General features: G+C 39.4%; 1 protein-coding gene across 3 annotated transcripts in view; it reads right to left on the bottom strand.

The window, feature by feature from the left end:
- Positions 1-17,529, bottom strand: part of LOC134542931 (sushi, von Willebrand factor type A, EGF and pentraxin domain-containing protein 1) — a 259,383-nt gene that overhangs the window by 75,005 nt on the left and 166,849 nt on the right. For all 3 annotated transcript variants that reach the window (XM_063387537.1, XM_063387539.1, XM_063387540.1), the window contains 8 exons: positions 13,421-13,588; positions 12,438-12,581; positions 11,785-11,903; positions 10,565-10,757; positions 9,958-10,081; positions 7,390-7,571; positions 1,326-1,516; positions 253-522 (listed from right to left, as the gene is read on the bottom strand). In XM_063387537.1, the coding sequence (XP_063243607.1) occupies positions 253-522; positions 1,326-1,516; positions 7,390-7,571; positions 9,958-10,081; positions 10,565-10,757; positions 11,785-11,903; positions 12,438-12,581; positions 13,421-13,588 (1,391 nt within the window). The remainder of the gene's footprint in view (positions 1-252; positions 523-1,325; positions 1,517-7,389; positions 7,572-9,957; positions 10,082-10,564; positions 10,758-11,784; positions 11,904-12,437; positions 12,582-13,420; positions 13,589-17,529) is intronic.

Here is a 17,529-nt window from a genome sequence, read left to right as displayed (position 1 = left end):
TGGTATGGTGTGGTGTGGTGTGGTATGGTATGGTATGGTATGGTATGGTTAAGCCATGTTTGATTCCTACCTTGATTACCCTGATAGTAAAGTGGATGTGTATCTCTAATGATCTGTTTCTGATGAGATGTAAAATAAATAAATAAATTTACCCTGTCTGGAATAGAACAAATTGGAAGTGAGGGTCTCCGTGACCCCTGGTACTTGTGAGTTGCGTGGCAGTAAGCGGGACGCAGTGGAAAGTGGCATCACCTCTCTGACGTGGCGTTGATGGCAGAGTCGGGTATCCTCCCCGAGGTCAGCCCGAGGGGCTTAACCACCTTGCACTCCGGCTCCCTGACGCAGGTGATGGGCCGGGGGTTGATGAGGATGTAGCCCGGCCGGTTGCAGCCGAACTCCACCTCCGAGCCCTGCTCGTAGCTGCGGGCGACCTGGAAGCCGTCCGTCGGCCGCCCCGGATCCACGCACACCGGCCCCTCACACCGCAGGTCGCCGAAGTCCCATACGCCGTTCGCCTGGCATCTGAGGGGAAAACCATGCCATGATCAGGTTTCAAAACTCACGTTTAAGTTCCATGTCTGGACTAAATACCTACTAACAAAGGAAAAAATATATAAACGAAGAACCATTAGGCTTGGATATAATCTACATATATAGAAAAGATCAAGTTGTAGCAAATTTGCGCTTTTGCGGACAGAAAATGCACAATAAGTAGATGGACTATGAATGTTTGTAGTTGTAAATTTGTTTTAGCGACTTCAATCAGCTTCTTTAAGTGAAGGCATCTTGTCTGACAGATAAAGTAGTGCTTAGGCCACTGCCTACATGTAGCTGCTGTATTTTGGAAAAAAAATACTTTTGTTTTATACAAAAAACTACTCTTAACTGTACCATGCATATTTCCTATGCATTCTCCTTCACATATAACGGTTTCTTTGATATGACGGGTTTAACACGCCATTTACATAATAATATTGTTTGTAACTACTAAATTTGTAAATGATGTCTAAAGGATTAGTACTGTAACTAAACACCACGAAACTAAAGCATGTTGTGTGTATAGATGGATTCTTTCGTTTGATAATTATAAAATTTTAACGATAGTGTTTTAAAATGCTAGTCATTATTTTAAAAGAATTTGGGGGTTCATTAAGTACTGAGATATGTAGTTTATCACATAAATATGTAGAACATAATTATTTAGGATAGGAAGTGATACAGAGAAGTGTCAAACAACTTGCCAAAGAGACATTTAAAATAATGATTATTATAATTTGTGGAAGCTCAGCTGCATGGGCCAGCGCTTCGAGTGGCGGCGCACTCACCTGACGACGTTGTCGTGGCGGTTGGTCTGGCCGGCGAGCTTGAAGGTGTCCTGGCAGCCGAAGAAGAACGACGACTTGTACTTGGTGTCCTGGTACGTGCCGTACTCGGCGCCCGGGGTCGGCAGCGGCTCACCGCAGTCGACTCTCGGGCAGGCGGGTTGGAGTCCCGACAGCCAGTAGTCTGGCAAACCCTGGACGGACAAACGCTCGCTTCTGTTAACCCATTTGCATCTACAAGCATACTAGCACGCAGCTGTTTTTCTGGCCGATAACACCATAGGCGTACTGGTACGCAAAATGGCTAATCTGCCCGAAAAACTTGAAAAAATCCCTTTAGAATGAAAATAACCCCTCAGAGTAGCTAGTATTGTTATAACAAAGGTATATTATCGTGAAACTTAAACTATTTTTAAAATTTTATTTAAAGAATAAAAATACTTTAGGGTCTCGATAATCCGAGCTCCGATAATCCGAGTTCCCAATAATCCGAGTCAGTTTCGGGGGTTATGAGAAAGAAAAAAATATGAATTTTGCAAACACACATACATGTAGGGACGGCCAGGGCTACGTTGAGGAGCAATGCCTGATGGGGTGAGTTGGGTAAGTGACTGTACATAGCAGATAGCGGCCCACCCCTGTCAGAAGTCGCAAGAATATATTTTTAGAACATTGGGGGAAACCCCTTTTCTCCGTCGGCCTAGATCCTCCGCCCCCTCGTCACTTCCCCGCGTTCCCTCCAGAGGGCAATTTTTAGTTCCCATAAGTTCTTCGCCGTGAGCACATCTATGTAGTTACGTCCCAGTTATATTACGAACCAGTATGAGTAAAAGAAAACATACTGAAATATCATTAAGTGATAAATTAGAAGCGCTGACGCGGGTTGATAAAGGTGAGCCGCTAAAAACAATTGCGCGTGATTTAGGAGTGAGTGCTGTTACTGTGGGTGACTGGAGGCGCAACAGACAGAAATTGGAGTTATGGCAAACTCAAAAAAATCTTTCTCAGGCTACAACATCCAGATCTCGTATGAAAAAAAGTGAGTACGAAAAAACAAGTGAAGCTTTGTTTTCATGGTTTTTAGCACAGCGGCAAAAAGGTGTCCCTCTTTCTGGGCCTATATTACAAGAAAAAGCGCAGTATTTTCGTAATAAATTACAAGAAGGTGAAAGCAATTTTAATGCCAGTAAAGGATGGCTGGATAAATGGAAAAAAAGATACGGTGTGCGACAATTGCATATCACAGGAGAAAAGCTTTCAGCTGATGCTGCTGGTGCTGAAAACTATGTTCAAAAATTTCAAAGCATGATCGAAGAAGGGGTCTACACACATGATCAATTATATAACTGTGACGAGACTGGGTTAAATTTTAAAATGCTACCTGACAAGAGTCTAGCATCCAAAGACGAGATTTCCGCTCCTGGGCATAAAAAGAGCAAGGAACGAATTACTGTTATGCCATGTTCCAATGCCTCTGGGACACATAAGCTTCGTCCCTTGGTGATAGGAAAATCAAAAAAACCTAGAGCTTTTAAAAATGTAAATATGAACGCACTACCTGTCGCATACAAAAATCAAAAGAACTCGTGGATGAATACGACCATTTTTAAAAATTGGTTCTTCGAGGAATTTGTTCCTTCAGTAGAAACTTTTTTAAAAGAACGACAATTACCGAGAAAAGCACTGTTGGTTATTGACAACGCTCCATCCCATCCAAACGTAGAAGAGCTTTCAAGTGATGAAATTAAAACTGTTTTCCTGCCCCCAAATGTGACTAGCCTCATTCAACCTATGGACCAAGGCGTCATTGCGACAATAAAGAAAAAGTACAGACGCATGCTTCTGACATATATTTTGCAAGAAGAAGAAATTTCATTAGTAGATATGCTAAAAACAGTTAATATAAAAGACGTTATCTATTGGTTAGTTGATGCGTGGTCAGAAATTAAACAGGAAACTATACAGAAATCCTGGTCAAAACTTATAAAACCGAGAGTTTCACAAAGTTGTGCCGTTAATTAGTAATTTCGACACGATATATTTTAAATTTTTATTATGATTTTAAATTTTTTTGTGTGGAAATTTTATTTGCTCTACTATAGTGTGATTTTACTTTGTTAGTCTGGTGTACTCCTCTGAGTTAAACTTTGTCTCAGTGCTCTGAAGCCCCTTTCCCATCGGCGTATCAGATATTTTGCTGGCCTAATCCCTGACTGGCAGACAGTTTACCATTTACCCCGCCTTCAGTCACGCCTCAAGCCTGTAATATCATTTCTCTTCGTGACCCTAACTGCATAGACAAGCCTGTAGCTTGCAGGCGACCAGTTCTCAGAGACGAGCTGAGATTGGCCTTTTTCATCACGTATTAGTGTTAAGTTCGCTCCTCTGCAGCCACGACGGGACGTAGTTTCCCAGCAGCGTTGCATTTTACCCCCCCCCCCCCCCTTCTCAGTCCCAAGTAAGACCAATGACCGGTCGTAACCCCCTGGACAACAGTGACCGTCCCCAAGGTCTACTCGCAAAAACGAGTGCGCCAGAACTGATAGCAAGCGCTACCTAGCGACCAAGTCGCGAACTTCTCCGCTAGCCTACCCTCTAGGGCGCCAGAGAGCAGCACCTGCTTTCCCTTGAGTTATATGGACGCCGTGGGCGAGTCGATTGTTTTCAACTCAGACCCCTCCGACAGAGTTCTCTACTGTCGCCCAGTGGTGCCAACTTCAAAACTCCTGCCAGAGTTTTTTCCGCCCGCACTCGGGCAAGTTCGGAATCTTTCGGCGGCCCAGACCCCCCTCCACCTGTAAGAGCCGGCGCACACTTTTAATTACGAGACGCGGTTTGCCGCGACACAGATCAACTCGCGTCGCGTCTGCAGACAGATCTCCAGCGAGTATCGGCGAATCGGCAGACTCTGCAAGACTTAATCCGACCGCTAACGACTATGTAGTCGCTTTGCATAAGGGATGCTATCCCTCAAGTCAATCCTAGTAGATTAGTCTGTCTGCATAGTTTAATTATTTGCCTTCGAAATTTTTCTCTTTTAAATGTTATCATGAAGAAATCATCCGCGTCCTGCCGCGCAATTCGCGAGCTCCAGACCCTGGCTGACTCCACGACTGCAGCGTGCTGGGCAACCCCCCTGTTTTGGTGAGTGATAATTCGCGACCCCCCTTTTTTTTTTCCCTTAAATTTTTTTGGGCATTTTCTGCCCCATAGACTGCCTGTATACAAGTTCTAATCAGTTTTGATTTGGACTTTTGCAGACAGGGTCGATGACAGGGAGAGACTGATTGCTCCCATCTCGTGGCCCCCCCCCTCCTGTTCCGTGGATCACATTAGAAGAAACGTTTCTACTACCCGACGTGATCGTTTGAAGACCCCGGGTGGTAATGTAAATTCAACATTTCCCCCTTACCTAGCTACGAACTATCTTAAGCGGATGACCAACCCACCAGCGACCAGTGTTTTCCTCAAGAACATGTAGAACGAATAGAACTAATTATCAATGTAATCATCGGATCCATCCAATTTTGGGTGTGAAACTCATAATGCAAATGTTTATATTTCAAACTAAGAATGTAAATTGTTTTAAATAATCGCGGGCCGGCCCCTTTTCGTTTCTTTTTTTTTTTTTAATCTTTGAAACTTGTTAAAACCTTTTGTATGTAAAGTAATGGAAACAAGATAATTCATCAGGGCAAATAAAACAGGGAAACTATAGATCAAGTTAATCGTGTAGTTTTTATTTATTGATTTTAACTATCCACCAACTTCCTCCTTGCCTGTTACAGGAAGTTCCTAAATTTTGTTTGTTCCCCACCTCGTGTCGCCTCTGGTAAATCAATTTATTTAACTTATTTTTTTTTTATCCAGCAAGTTTCCAAGGCTCTTTTTAATTAATTCAAAATAATTCAATTTTGAGGCACCAGGGGTGTGACAAAGTGAAGAAGAAGAAACAGTTGAAGATGACTGTGATAATATGACTCTATTGAATTTAATGGTGGCAATCCCTGGCTGCGAAATGGAATCCAGTGCTGAAGAGGTTAAGAAGTGGTTAGACAGTGATGAAATTGAAGAATTGACGGATGAGAAAATTATTGAAATGGTCAACAACCGGGATGAGGACACCGAAAAAGACGAACAAGGGGAAGAAGAAACCAACAAAAAAATTAGCCATGCAGATGGGTTTCTACGCTTAGAAAAGGCACTCGAATACGTGGAGCAGCTAGATGACGTCACGCCAAATGACGTAATGTTTTTTAAGAAGTGGAGCACACGAGCAGCTGAGAAGCGAGGAGCATTAAAAAAACAAAAAAACAATAATAGATTATTTTAAAAAATAATAATTATGTATATATTTCTAATCTGCCTTTCAATATGTTTGTATTTTATTTTTATTAAAACATCGACATATGTATTAGAAATTGATTTTGCGTGTTTTTATTCGTATTTCCAATAATCCGAGGTTCTGATAATCCGAGTTGGCCCCGGTCCCATCCAGCTCGGATTATCGAGGTTCTAGTGTATAATGAAAATAGAAAATAACTTTAATAATAGTAATATATAAAAAAGTTTATGGATTCCATGGTATGTCTAACATTAAAGTGAGTGGATGCAAATGGGTTTAAGATGGTGCCTACGTCATTGTAAAACTGGGAGCTGGGAATTTGAAATATCTCAAGTCAGTGGAGCAGAAAATAGTTAGGTCTGATTAATTTGGACTGGAATAAATCCGGATTAGCGAAAATATGGTTCAGCTAAATAACCTGGGAAAAATAAATGTACAACTTACTTACAAAAAAATGCCTTTTATATTAGGATAGAAAAGAAAAATGTTTGATACACATTTCAGATTACAAGCCCGTTAATTTAGTAAACGTGATAAATACATGTGTACAAACAGTGGCGTCTCGTCAGGGCAAGCAAGGCAAGCAGTGCTTGCCCAGGCAGTTTCCAGACATTGTATTTTTTAAATAAATATTTTATTCAGAATAGTATTTAACTTTGGCTCGTGCAGTTAGGTGTATGTATTTTTTACACTATCTTCTTGGGACCCAATACTGTGCGCTGTGCGCTATAAAAAAAGAACTCGTTGACACAAAAACATGCTGTTTTAGAAGCGTTGCTAGGTTTAGAAGCGCTGGCAGGACCGCTTTCAGCAGGAAGGCTGCCGCAGTAGTTTCCTTTCGGGAGGGGGGGTGGCGTGGTACAAAGGTTCAGGGAGGGGATTGGCTGGAAAAATACGCGGTAGAAGCTACGAAGGTAACGCTTTCTTGCCGAACTGGAGCGAACATGGCCGAAGCAGACTGTGGAATTTTTCCGCCGACTGCTTCGGCTATGTCCGCCACAGTTCGGCAGGGCAGGTGGCGATGTCGCGTTTCAGTCGGCGGTCGTCTCTCGGGGCGCGCGCATCTCTCCCGCGGGCTGTTGGCTGGCAGTGCGTGGGGGATTTGTGGGCGTACGATGATACTACACTCCCACTTAGTATATAAGTAATGTAGAGTAGGTATTTTACTATCAGAATAATGTAAGTCAATCATTATTTTTCAAAAATAATGTATTTAAAAAAAATGTCAATTTTTCTACCTGTGGAATAGTCAATGTTCAGTTAAGAAAACTACTTAAATAGCACCATTTTGTACCTTGAAATCCATATTTTCCCGGCGGAGGGCCCCCAGACCCCCCCCCCCCCCAACCTCATCATGTTTTGGTGTGAATGGAGTTATTGCTTCCCCTCATGTAAACCTCACGCCTCGCCACTGTGTACAAAAAAGTCTACTTCTTGGAAAAGTAACTCGTAAGCTTCTACTGCAATAGTGAGGAGTACCGCTTGTGCTTCACATGATCATATACTTTTAAAAATTTGTCATAATTTTTTAATTTGTTTCTTTAAATTTGTCTAGGTTATCAGGAGATCCAATCTAAAGGGGGCACAGGAAATTAAATTCAAAAACCTACATGGAAGAAAAATTAAATTTTTGTGCAAAGATGATTTAACACTAAAAGAAAGAATTGAAAGTCAAAACAATTCTTATTCCTTACACTATTTAGACAGAAGACGACTGCTTACCGGTTTTGGATCATAGACACACTGCCGGAACCCAGAAGTAACAGTCTTTCTGAGGACCCTGCCGGTATTACCACAGGTGAGCGTCACATTCTCTCGGAACGGCACCAAAACACTTTCTGGGTCCTGGCGTATCACTTTCAACCCATCGTTCTTGTCATCTGGCAGTGATACACACTTTGCATCTGCAGGGACAAATAATTCTCAACATTAATTTGATATTGTTTTCTGTCATTTAATTTGCAAACCATACTATTAAGATAATTTATTTACTAATACTGAATGATTGACTGTATCAAAAGCTTTGGCTATATCAAAGTAACAAGCATCGATTTAGCCTCTGTTAATTGCTTCTTTGTAAATAGGATTTAAGAAAGTGATTAAGTTTGTGGTTGTGGATTTTCCAGCTGTAAAGCCACGTTGGTTGATGGATAATGTATTTGTCATTTGAAAATTTAATATTTAATATTTCAAAATTGTTTTGAATTAAGAAGCAATCTGATGTGATAGTTAGAGACCTTTAGTTTGGTACATACCACCTTTGTGAATAGTTATAACATTGGAAATTTCACATTTTTCAGGAAAAACATTGGTTTGAAGACTTGAATTAAATAGATTCTCAAGTAAAAGAACCAATACAGCAAAACCCCTTATTTGCACTTTTCATGGGGACAAAGTAAAAAAGTGTAAAAAGCGGGAAAGTGTAAATAAAGGGAAAAGTATAAAAAGGAGTACAGTTTACCTTATTTAGAATTTTTTTCCTTTTGTTTAATAGCACATACTACAATGCAGGTACAAACACACTAACAACAAATTTTACTTTAGTATTTAATCAATTATTAATTTACCACATTTGACAAAAATAAAAAAAGAATGAAAGCCAAAATGTTTTTCTGATTACTTCCTAAAAAATAAATTTGAAATTTTCTTCTGCTTGCTTTTTTGGCTGTTCAAGGAGATTATTTGCCTCTCCAAATTATAAATACAGTTGCAACCGGCAGGGTTTATAACAAATACGGGCTACATACACATTGCTCACAGTAAAAAAATTTTTAAGAAAAGGCCGCAAATTGATGAATGTTTACCGTCAATAGCGCGCCAAACGCGGAGAAAGGTCATTGTACTCGGTCAGCTGCTGTAACGACGCGGCGGCGCATGCGCACTCTATGCTCCGCCCAGACTCATGACGCCATCAGCCGCCAACCAATAGATGCGAGCTTAGCGGAAAAAAATATAAGCTCCACCTCCCGTGTACCAATTTTATCCAGTTCTAATACCAGTTTATTGGTATACGCACCAGTTTTCTCGCTGCCGTGACATGTTCAAGTTTATGTTTATATTATCATGATGTCTTGGTACCAATAATTAATTATTTACGATCCCCAGAAATAAATGGTTAGTTTAAAAAATATGGCGTCAACTGTACAATACTTCCCAAATTATAAAAGACGTATAAAACAGTTACCAAGACACCGCTCATTTTATCTTGTGAAGTTTATGTCTCGTACCAGTATTTCGGCTAAGTTGTGACATAAATACAGTATCAGAACTTACAAGCAGCCATGTTTGTACATTCATGAGTTTACGTTTTTCCCTCGTGCATTTTAGATTGTCTCCTGCTATAATTACTCGTACTTTTACACGCCTAGGCTTAAATTATTACATGTTTAGAAATAAAAGCAACTTTTCATGTTATAAAATATGTATATTTTGCTATTTAAAATGTTCATTGCCTACTAGCTCCACGGTATTTTCTGGTTGTTTATGGTTGTTACGTGACGTAAATAGCGGGATTGATTCGATTTTTGAGACGTAATTCGCGGGAAAGTATTGTATTGGACTATATGGGAACCAAACGGGACCTGAAGAATATAGTGCAAATAACGGGAAAACGTAAATAACGGTAACGTAAATAAGGGGTTTCGCTGTATATGCGAACAGCCTTTTAAAATAAATTTTTGGATCCCATCAGGTCCTGTACACATATATGATTTTAGTGGTTTAATTCCCCAAAGCACAAGGGATTTCGAGATGTGAGTGACAGATATTATATTATATATCAATGGTAGATAGGTGAGTTAGAGACTGGATTGATATAAGAATCTGGAACATAAACACTAGCAAAGTACTGAGCAAAGACATTTGACAATAAAGTTGGATCACAGGATACAGAACCATTAACATTGTGAATTGTTCATTACAACCATTTTTCATAATTTTTCACTTGATGTTAATGTTTCATATATTTACGAAACACAAATTGTGTTCATGTTCACCTGTAAATTGTTGATGGCTGCATGCACATTGTGTACAGAGGTTTTTTCAGGGTGCTTTGTTGGGATGCAAGTTAGCACAGAATAAATACTATTGATTGTTTTGAGATGGATTACTGCATAAAATAGGGGTGGTTCCTTATCCTTTCTACAGGCCGTGACTGATTCCTTCCAAGTTTCCCTGATATGAGTCATGTGTTACTGCCTATGATGACCTAGCTGACAAAATGTAAAGCATTTCAAGAAAAAAATTAAAATGATAATATCTCTTCTGAAAATAGTTGGAGCTTATACTTACACTGGCACTCGGGCACTGAGCCGTTCCAGATGCCACCGGAGGTACACAAAAGAGACGCTGAACCCGCCATGACGTAGCCGAAATTGCACTGGAAACTCACGAGATCTCCGAAGTGAAACTGCTCCTGTTGGACAACAAGTTCTTACATCAGAGGTATGAAAAAAAATCACCTGTTCGCAGTTACATGTAAGATTTGTGAAACAGCCATATAAATTTCTCAACAGAGAAGGCTTAAAAGTAAAAAAAATACTGACTGCTTTATGAACATTCAAACTTGTGATTTTGTTATGTCTTCTTGTAGTGGGTATTAATTAAAATCAATATTCTATACAAAAAGTACAAAATCATAAGAAAAATAAAGGTACCTACGAGTCAAATGTCTATAAAATTATAGCTTGCTATGTTTACTTAAAAAGCCGAAATAAGTAAGACGTAAATATAATTTTTATTTGTCAGCCTCTTACTAAAACATACATGTAGTACTATCTTTTGGGGTTTAACGTAATACGTCTGGTATATTTTCAATATCTAAAGCTAATCTTGTGTTTTAGCCTCAGTGACAAAAAAGAAGTCCTCCTCTATCTGCCATATTTAGGAGTCTGCTTACTTTGGTGGCCAGGATGAGTCCGTTCTCTGGAGCCTCCAGTCCTGGACACATTATGGGGACACATGTTTTGTTTCTCTGGAAGATATCACCATCTCGCTCGCCCGTCTCTGACTTATCGATGTAGAACCCGGCGGTTCCATTCCCCAGGAAAAGTTCGTAGCCAATATTACATGTGCACGAGAAGTTCCCAGGGCTGTGAACAATAAAAGATAAATGTAGCAATAAATCTTTTACAGTAGTACTGTGCTGTATGTATGCTTTAAATATTATTAGTAAAATATTGCTGTAGATATGGTTAAGTAAAGCATGTTTCATAACTTACCTAGGGAGAGTTACAAAAAATATTTTATATTTTGTATCCGTCAATCCTCCAACTAAACATGATAAAATCAATATATCCTGTAAAATGCCTCTCCTATTGTCTGCCCTATTGTTTAAATGTACTGTAACTAATCAAGAGACAAGAGTATATGGTGAATTGCAATAAAACTAAAATAACAAAGCAAAGCATGTCTATACAACATATAACTATGAAATGCAATTTGATACACCATTTAGCTATAAAATATAATTAAAAACATGAAATTAATCAATTTGAAAGAACTTAACTAAAAATTACAAAAATGTATTTTTTATTATTGTCATTGAAGGTAATTTATATACATATTAAAAAGCATGTTTTTGCAACAAAATTTATGAACTGTATTGATCGTAAAAATTAATATAATATTATGTTGTTTGGTCTTGCATTTCATTCATAATACATTTTTCAATACACTTTTCAAGCACACAAAAATTTGCAGATTTATTGACATTTTTCTAAGTAGTTCTGGAAATGCTTATTACTAGGGACATATGCAAGGGGGGATGGAGAAGAAAGAGATATATAACCAATAGCCCCCCACAAATCCTAAAATAAAATATCAATATCAATCATTCCCACCACCTCCTGTTTTGCAAAATTAATTTATCTAAAAATAAAACAATTATATCTTGTCCCTACAAATCAAGGATAGAATAATTTATATTTTATAATGTGTAAGTCAACCATATTTGAAACATTTTACCATTTTGTGATATTAATTTTTTAAGTTAATTTTTATTTTAACAATGTAATAAGAATTACTTTTAAGTGCATGTTATTTTTTAAGCCTACTATTTTGTGTTTATGCTTCTGTTTAATAAAGCCTTAAAATATGACCCAAAACATTTCCTCTCACCTATTTATGCATTTCTGATCGCATCCACCGTTGTTAACAGCACACTCATTAATGTCGTTACACTCCAGCCTCGTACATCCCATCACCTCCAGCCTCAGACACGGAGCTCCAACGTAATCCTGGGAATACCAGCACAAAGTTCACATTACAGTCATTGAATGGCTTTCATTAAAAATTAGGCTACATTTGCAATAGCACGCTAACAGCATACGTATAGCGCAGTTGCACACACACACAGGAAAAAAAGACAAAAAGCTATATTCTCTCACAACACAGAAGTTTCAATCACTTACTTCATTCAAAATTTTTAGTTTCAAATGTTTCAGTACTTTCAGTGATTATTTACAGATGCATTTGTTTACTTAAATCCAAGAATTTAATATCACTGTTTTATTTTTAATGTTTAGGAACAATAAACTAGAAAGAATTCCATGCAAAAAACTACATATTAATATTAATTACACACTTTATTTTGGAATGCACCGACACTTATTCTATGCCATGGCAGCAAACAGAAATCGGCGCACAGCACAAATAAAGAGATAAGTTAGAAGTTGGAAAACTTGCAGTGCACATGCTGTTGCAAATGTAGCCCAGCCGTAACCGGCTGAACGCAGTATGTACGTTGACGAGAGCATCGCCCAGCAGCATACCTGGATCTTGAAACGGACGTACTGGGCCTCAATGGACATGGGCAGATTCAAGACGGACAGGGTCGGCTCCAAGATTCGGAACTCCACCGGCGTGCCGTCTGGGTTGGTGTAGTCTTTGAACACGTCCGACAGGTCGTCCGTGTACTGCAACACATTGTTTTGGTTACGTACACAAAGTCTAAATCCATCTTCCTTATTACATAAAGTACTTTTACAATGCAACACACATAATAAACTCTGGTTTAAATTATTTTGGAGGTGTAAATAGTGACTTTGACATGTATGTAAATATAGTGCAGTCCTGTTAATCCATAAATCCAGCTAATCTGAATAAGTTTTGGGAAAATTATATATTTCAAAAAATTTATTCTTTGGTATTTCAAAAACTATTTTTGATGTCTTGGCTAAATTATCAACATGCTTAGTGATTTTGTGCTTGTAAAAATGTTCAAGTTTGTGTTACGTGACAACTAAACACTTACAGAGATATATTTTACTACACGCTGTTGCATTGCAGCAATTATTTGGCTAATCAGAATATGTGGTAATCCCCACATGTCTTGACCACAATTACCTAGTTCTGATTACCAGGACTCCACAACAGTACCATGAGTCAAGCTAAATTGGCACATCAAATTTCAACATGATGCCATTTTGGTGCCTTTACTCAGGCGTTCTTGGCGGCCACCAGGAAAGAAACCGAGATTGGCTAGACGCCGATGTCATCAGACACTGGGCGAACATCGTTGAATGATCATGCTACCTATAATAAGTTTCGGAACGAAACAAAGATATTTATACATAAACGCATATACACCACACAATGTTTCAGATATGTTACTGCAAACACAGTGATGTTAACTGCAACACTCCGTGATGTTTCTGCAACATGATAGTAAGGCATCCGAAACATTTGTATGAAATGGGAATTGCAATGAAAGACTAGAAGTGCACTTGTTTGCGAGGAGAGGTGGGTGACTCACCTGTATCCTGACCGCCGAAGTGAAGGCGAGGTTGCCGTCGGGCCGGGGAACGCTCTGGGTTCTGAAGCCCCGGATGATGGTGGGGGCCTTCAGGTCAAGGAGCACCCAGTTGACTCCAGGCTCGAGGCTGGTGCCGCACCAGCCGGAGCCGCTGTTCAGCCTCACCAGCTGGACAACCAATCAGCGCGGTCAACTTGCTGATACACGATAATACACCCTGTACATGACTTCCTCAAAAAAAAAAAAAAATAAGTGCCCTTTTCTACACAGGCAGTTTCTTTTCATTGTGCAGTGGCGTAGCCAGGATTTGTGTATGGGGGGTGTTAAGAAGCATGCCCCCCCCCCCGGTATTAAGGGGGGGCGGGGTCCGCGGGTCCTCCCCCGGTAAAATTTGGATTTTAAGGTGTAAAATAGTGCTATTTTAGCAGTTTTCGGTACATAATTTAAATATTGTAATGGTAAAAATTTTATTAATTTTTAATATGAAGTTTGTTTGAGTGATGAATAAGAAATTTAATTAAAGATTTGGTGCTAAGAGGGGGGGGGGGGGGGTTGAACCCCTAAAACCCCCCCCTGGCTTCGCCCCTGATTGTGACAAAATAGAGATGTTTAAATAAAAGCACAAAAAGTAAACCAGTAATGGTACTCCTATTTAGTTAAAAACATCACTTGCCACCCTTACAGAAATTATTAAAAATATATACATTTTTTAACATTAATATATAAAAGTTTTATACGTGATTATTTATTGAAAACCAAACAGTTATGCAAAAACAATGACAAATTTTTACATGCATATAAATATGTTTCTATAAGCAGGGCCGCAACTAGAGTCTCTCGCACCCGGGGCATGAATGGATTCATGCGCCCCCCCCCCCCCCTCTTTTTTTTTGCACATACCACACCAATAAAGCGGGGGGTCCGGGGGCCCTCCCCTCGCAAAAATGGTGCTATTTAAGCATTTTCCATACCTACATGTAACAGTTTCTGTGCTACTGTAACTTCCATGCATGAACCCACTATGTCCATAAAGTAGTCCGTATAATCACTAGACTTTTTCATTAAATTGTTGTCATAAATGTTTTTTAAAGATTCAAATTCAATTTTCGAGACCTTTTTGCAGCAAAGATTTTAATGACATCATCATAGCAAATAGATGATGCTCTTCCTCACTGCCAGTGGTACCACCCTCTCTGACAACATTGTACTGTATTCGTATAGAGAACGCATTAAAACTTTCTAACTTCTCCCTTTACATTTTTTTATGTTAATGATGAACTCAACATTTTTCTCAGAGTATTTTAAAATAAATATGTTGAGACGTTATATTATAATCAGATTAGACATTACTGGCATGCAAGTTAAAAAACTTTCTACCAGTTATCAGTTGTAGTAGGAATTACAATGCAAGCGATTTCGGCGCCCCCACAGCTTTGCGCCCGGGGCGTATGCCCCGCTTGCTCCCCCCTAGTTGCGGCCCTGTCTATAAGAGTCACATAATGCTAGTCAACAGGAATAAAGACTGTGTGCACTGTTTTAATGCATAGTCTACCTTGTCAGCTAATGTATGAAAACTACTAATTTATTGTACCAGTCTGTATACACATTTTATTGGCAAGTAATAAAATAATGAACTATTGACTGAGAGTTGGAAGGAATGAAAAAATCATGCTTATCCAAGAAATATGAGTTCTAAAAATACCAATCGCATACACATTAACGGTGACTTCCTGCATAAAATACTCTGATTGGTCTATACTAACTACTACACACAATCCTCCACAGTAGCATCTACTGCTAAGATTAGCTTGTATCCACAGCTGGTCCGACCAAACCAAGTTATAAGAATAGTTAGCATTTTCTTTTGCACTTCTGACCTTACCTAGACCTACTTACTCTCCAATACAGTAGTGGCCAACCTTGAAATAGCGAGGACCAAATGAACAAAATTATGCAATACAGAACCTACTGTCATTTCATAAATCTGGGATATCGAAGTAACACCTATTTGTCAACTACCTACTTTGAAAATAAATAAATAAATGTGGAAAAAAATTATGCCTAATTATGCAGCAGTGATATGAATGTTAAATTTTGTTCGTAAAGCTTTATGGAAATGATGACCATAAAGAAAGAAAATTATTTTACTTTGATTGGTTCCTTATTGCATAACTGCGTTCAAATATATCAACACTTAAAATCATAACTTTTACAGTTGACTTATTCCTAACCTCTCCCCCTCCTTTTGCTTTTATAACAATTTTGTTTGTGATAAAACATAAGCACAAGCATATCAGACGTATCAAAAACATTACAGCTCCCAAAAGCAATTTAAAAGTGTGGTATATTTGCGTACAGAAAATTGGCACACCAGCTGAGATGAGCCACAAACAGACACCAAGACTCCCTGAGAATGTACGGGAGTGTTGCTGGTTGTAAGAGTAATGTACCAAGGGAAACAAAGGAAGAGTTAAGACAAAAATTGTGGGATCTAAAATTTGAAAATTATTTTTGCAAGAACGAGTTATCATTCAGCATTCATGAAGTTGTTTCCTGTTAATGTGGCGGGCTACTGCACGAGTCTTGGCAAGCAAGAAATTGCTTGCTGGCCGCGGGCTGGCTGCCACTACTATAATATAATATATAAAATACTAGCTGATGCACTTGTGCTTCGCTACGGCAGTCAACAGGTAGAAAACTCTCACACTGCTCATTACGCATGCCCCTCCTCGTGGGTACGCCACTGCCGTGCCTCAAAAGAAAAGAAAAATAAAACTAAATAAAACTGTGAAAATCAACTTATGAAACAAAAGAAAATTGTTACAACTAATATAACCATGAAGAAATACCAAAGATGATTACAGAATGACTGGATTAATAAACGAAAGTGAATGAGGCATCAACAATGCAGTAGCTATTGCCAGGAGACGAAGAAAGCATCACCAGCAATGCAACGGCCGTTGCCTCAGGGTCAGACATTAAATTAAAAAAAAAAACTTTAGATGAATTTCCGCACTACGGTGACATCGTCCGGGTCTGCGACCCCTTTTAAGTCCGATATACCACCGCCCAAACACCACACACCCTCCATTCAAACCTCCCGCTTACCCGTGCGTACGTGTGCGTGCGTGTGTGTTCGCCCGGCAAGAGGGCGCTGTCGAGCCAGTGCGCCGCACCCCTACAATATAATTAAATGTAATTGTGTAATTTGTTTTAATGGTTCCTGAGTGTAACGTGACGGCAGATCGGCCGGGAGAGTTTTTTATGTACTTTTAATTAAAATTGTGTATTAAAATATAAGAGCGTTTCCGGACATTCCTGACGGAAGCTGACGCCAGACAATATTTAAATGTAATTCTTAATAATTGTAATTTGTATTATCCTTTTTCATTATTCAGAAAATGTCACGTAATTTTTCAATCATCCTTTTCATGTTACTTTAGTTTCCCGTGGCACGAATTCAGAAATATCTTTAACCGCAATTGTTTCGGCGGGAGGACGCCATGTTAGTCTAGCCGAGCCATGAGCTCAGCCCAGTCTTCCGCCATCAACGACCGAGAGCAGACGCTTCAGCACTCCGGGGACCTCACCGCTTGTTTTCACCGCTAAGTAATTCTGTTTAACTTTAATTCCTTTCCAAATCTTTTTCGCTTAGTCCTCGGAGCTCCTCTCGGTCGGAGAACTGCTTAATTAATTATCTTGCGACCAGTATCTGTCTTTATCAAATGTAATACGTAAGTCGAGGTGTCACCACGTGGGTGGTCACTAAACTTAAACAGATTCGTGCCGCGGGCATTTTATGCAGTTTAATCGTGTACGTGTATGATCGGAGTTGGCCGAATAAATCAGGTTTGTAAATATAACCGTATTATTTCATTCTTTAAATATGTGTGACCACGTGGAATGTGACGGCGTGTGGGACACCTAAGAGCCCACTGCGTAGGGGACAGCGTGCCCGACGCTGAGAGCGGGCAGGAATCAGTGCTAGGTTGTTTTCAAGGGGGGAATTAAAATCACGCCTCACATGGGCGACGTCACGACCCTGGTAAAGAGTCTCACATAGGTCCGTGCCCATGGCACGGTGGCGCCCATAAAATCCGAGCACGTGT

Source organism: Bacillus rossius (genome assembly GCF_032445375.1).
Source record: "Bacillus rossius redtenbacheri isolate Brsri chromosome 9 unlocalized genomic scaffold, Brsri_v3 Brsri_v3_scf9_2, whole genome shotgun sequence".
NCBI classification, from domain to species: Eukaryota; Metazoa; Arthropoda; class Insecta; order Phasmatodea; family Bacillidae; genus Bacillus; species Bacillus rossius.
This window is presented reverse-complemented; position numbering and strand designations above follow the sequence as displayed.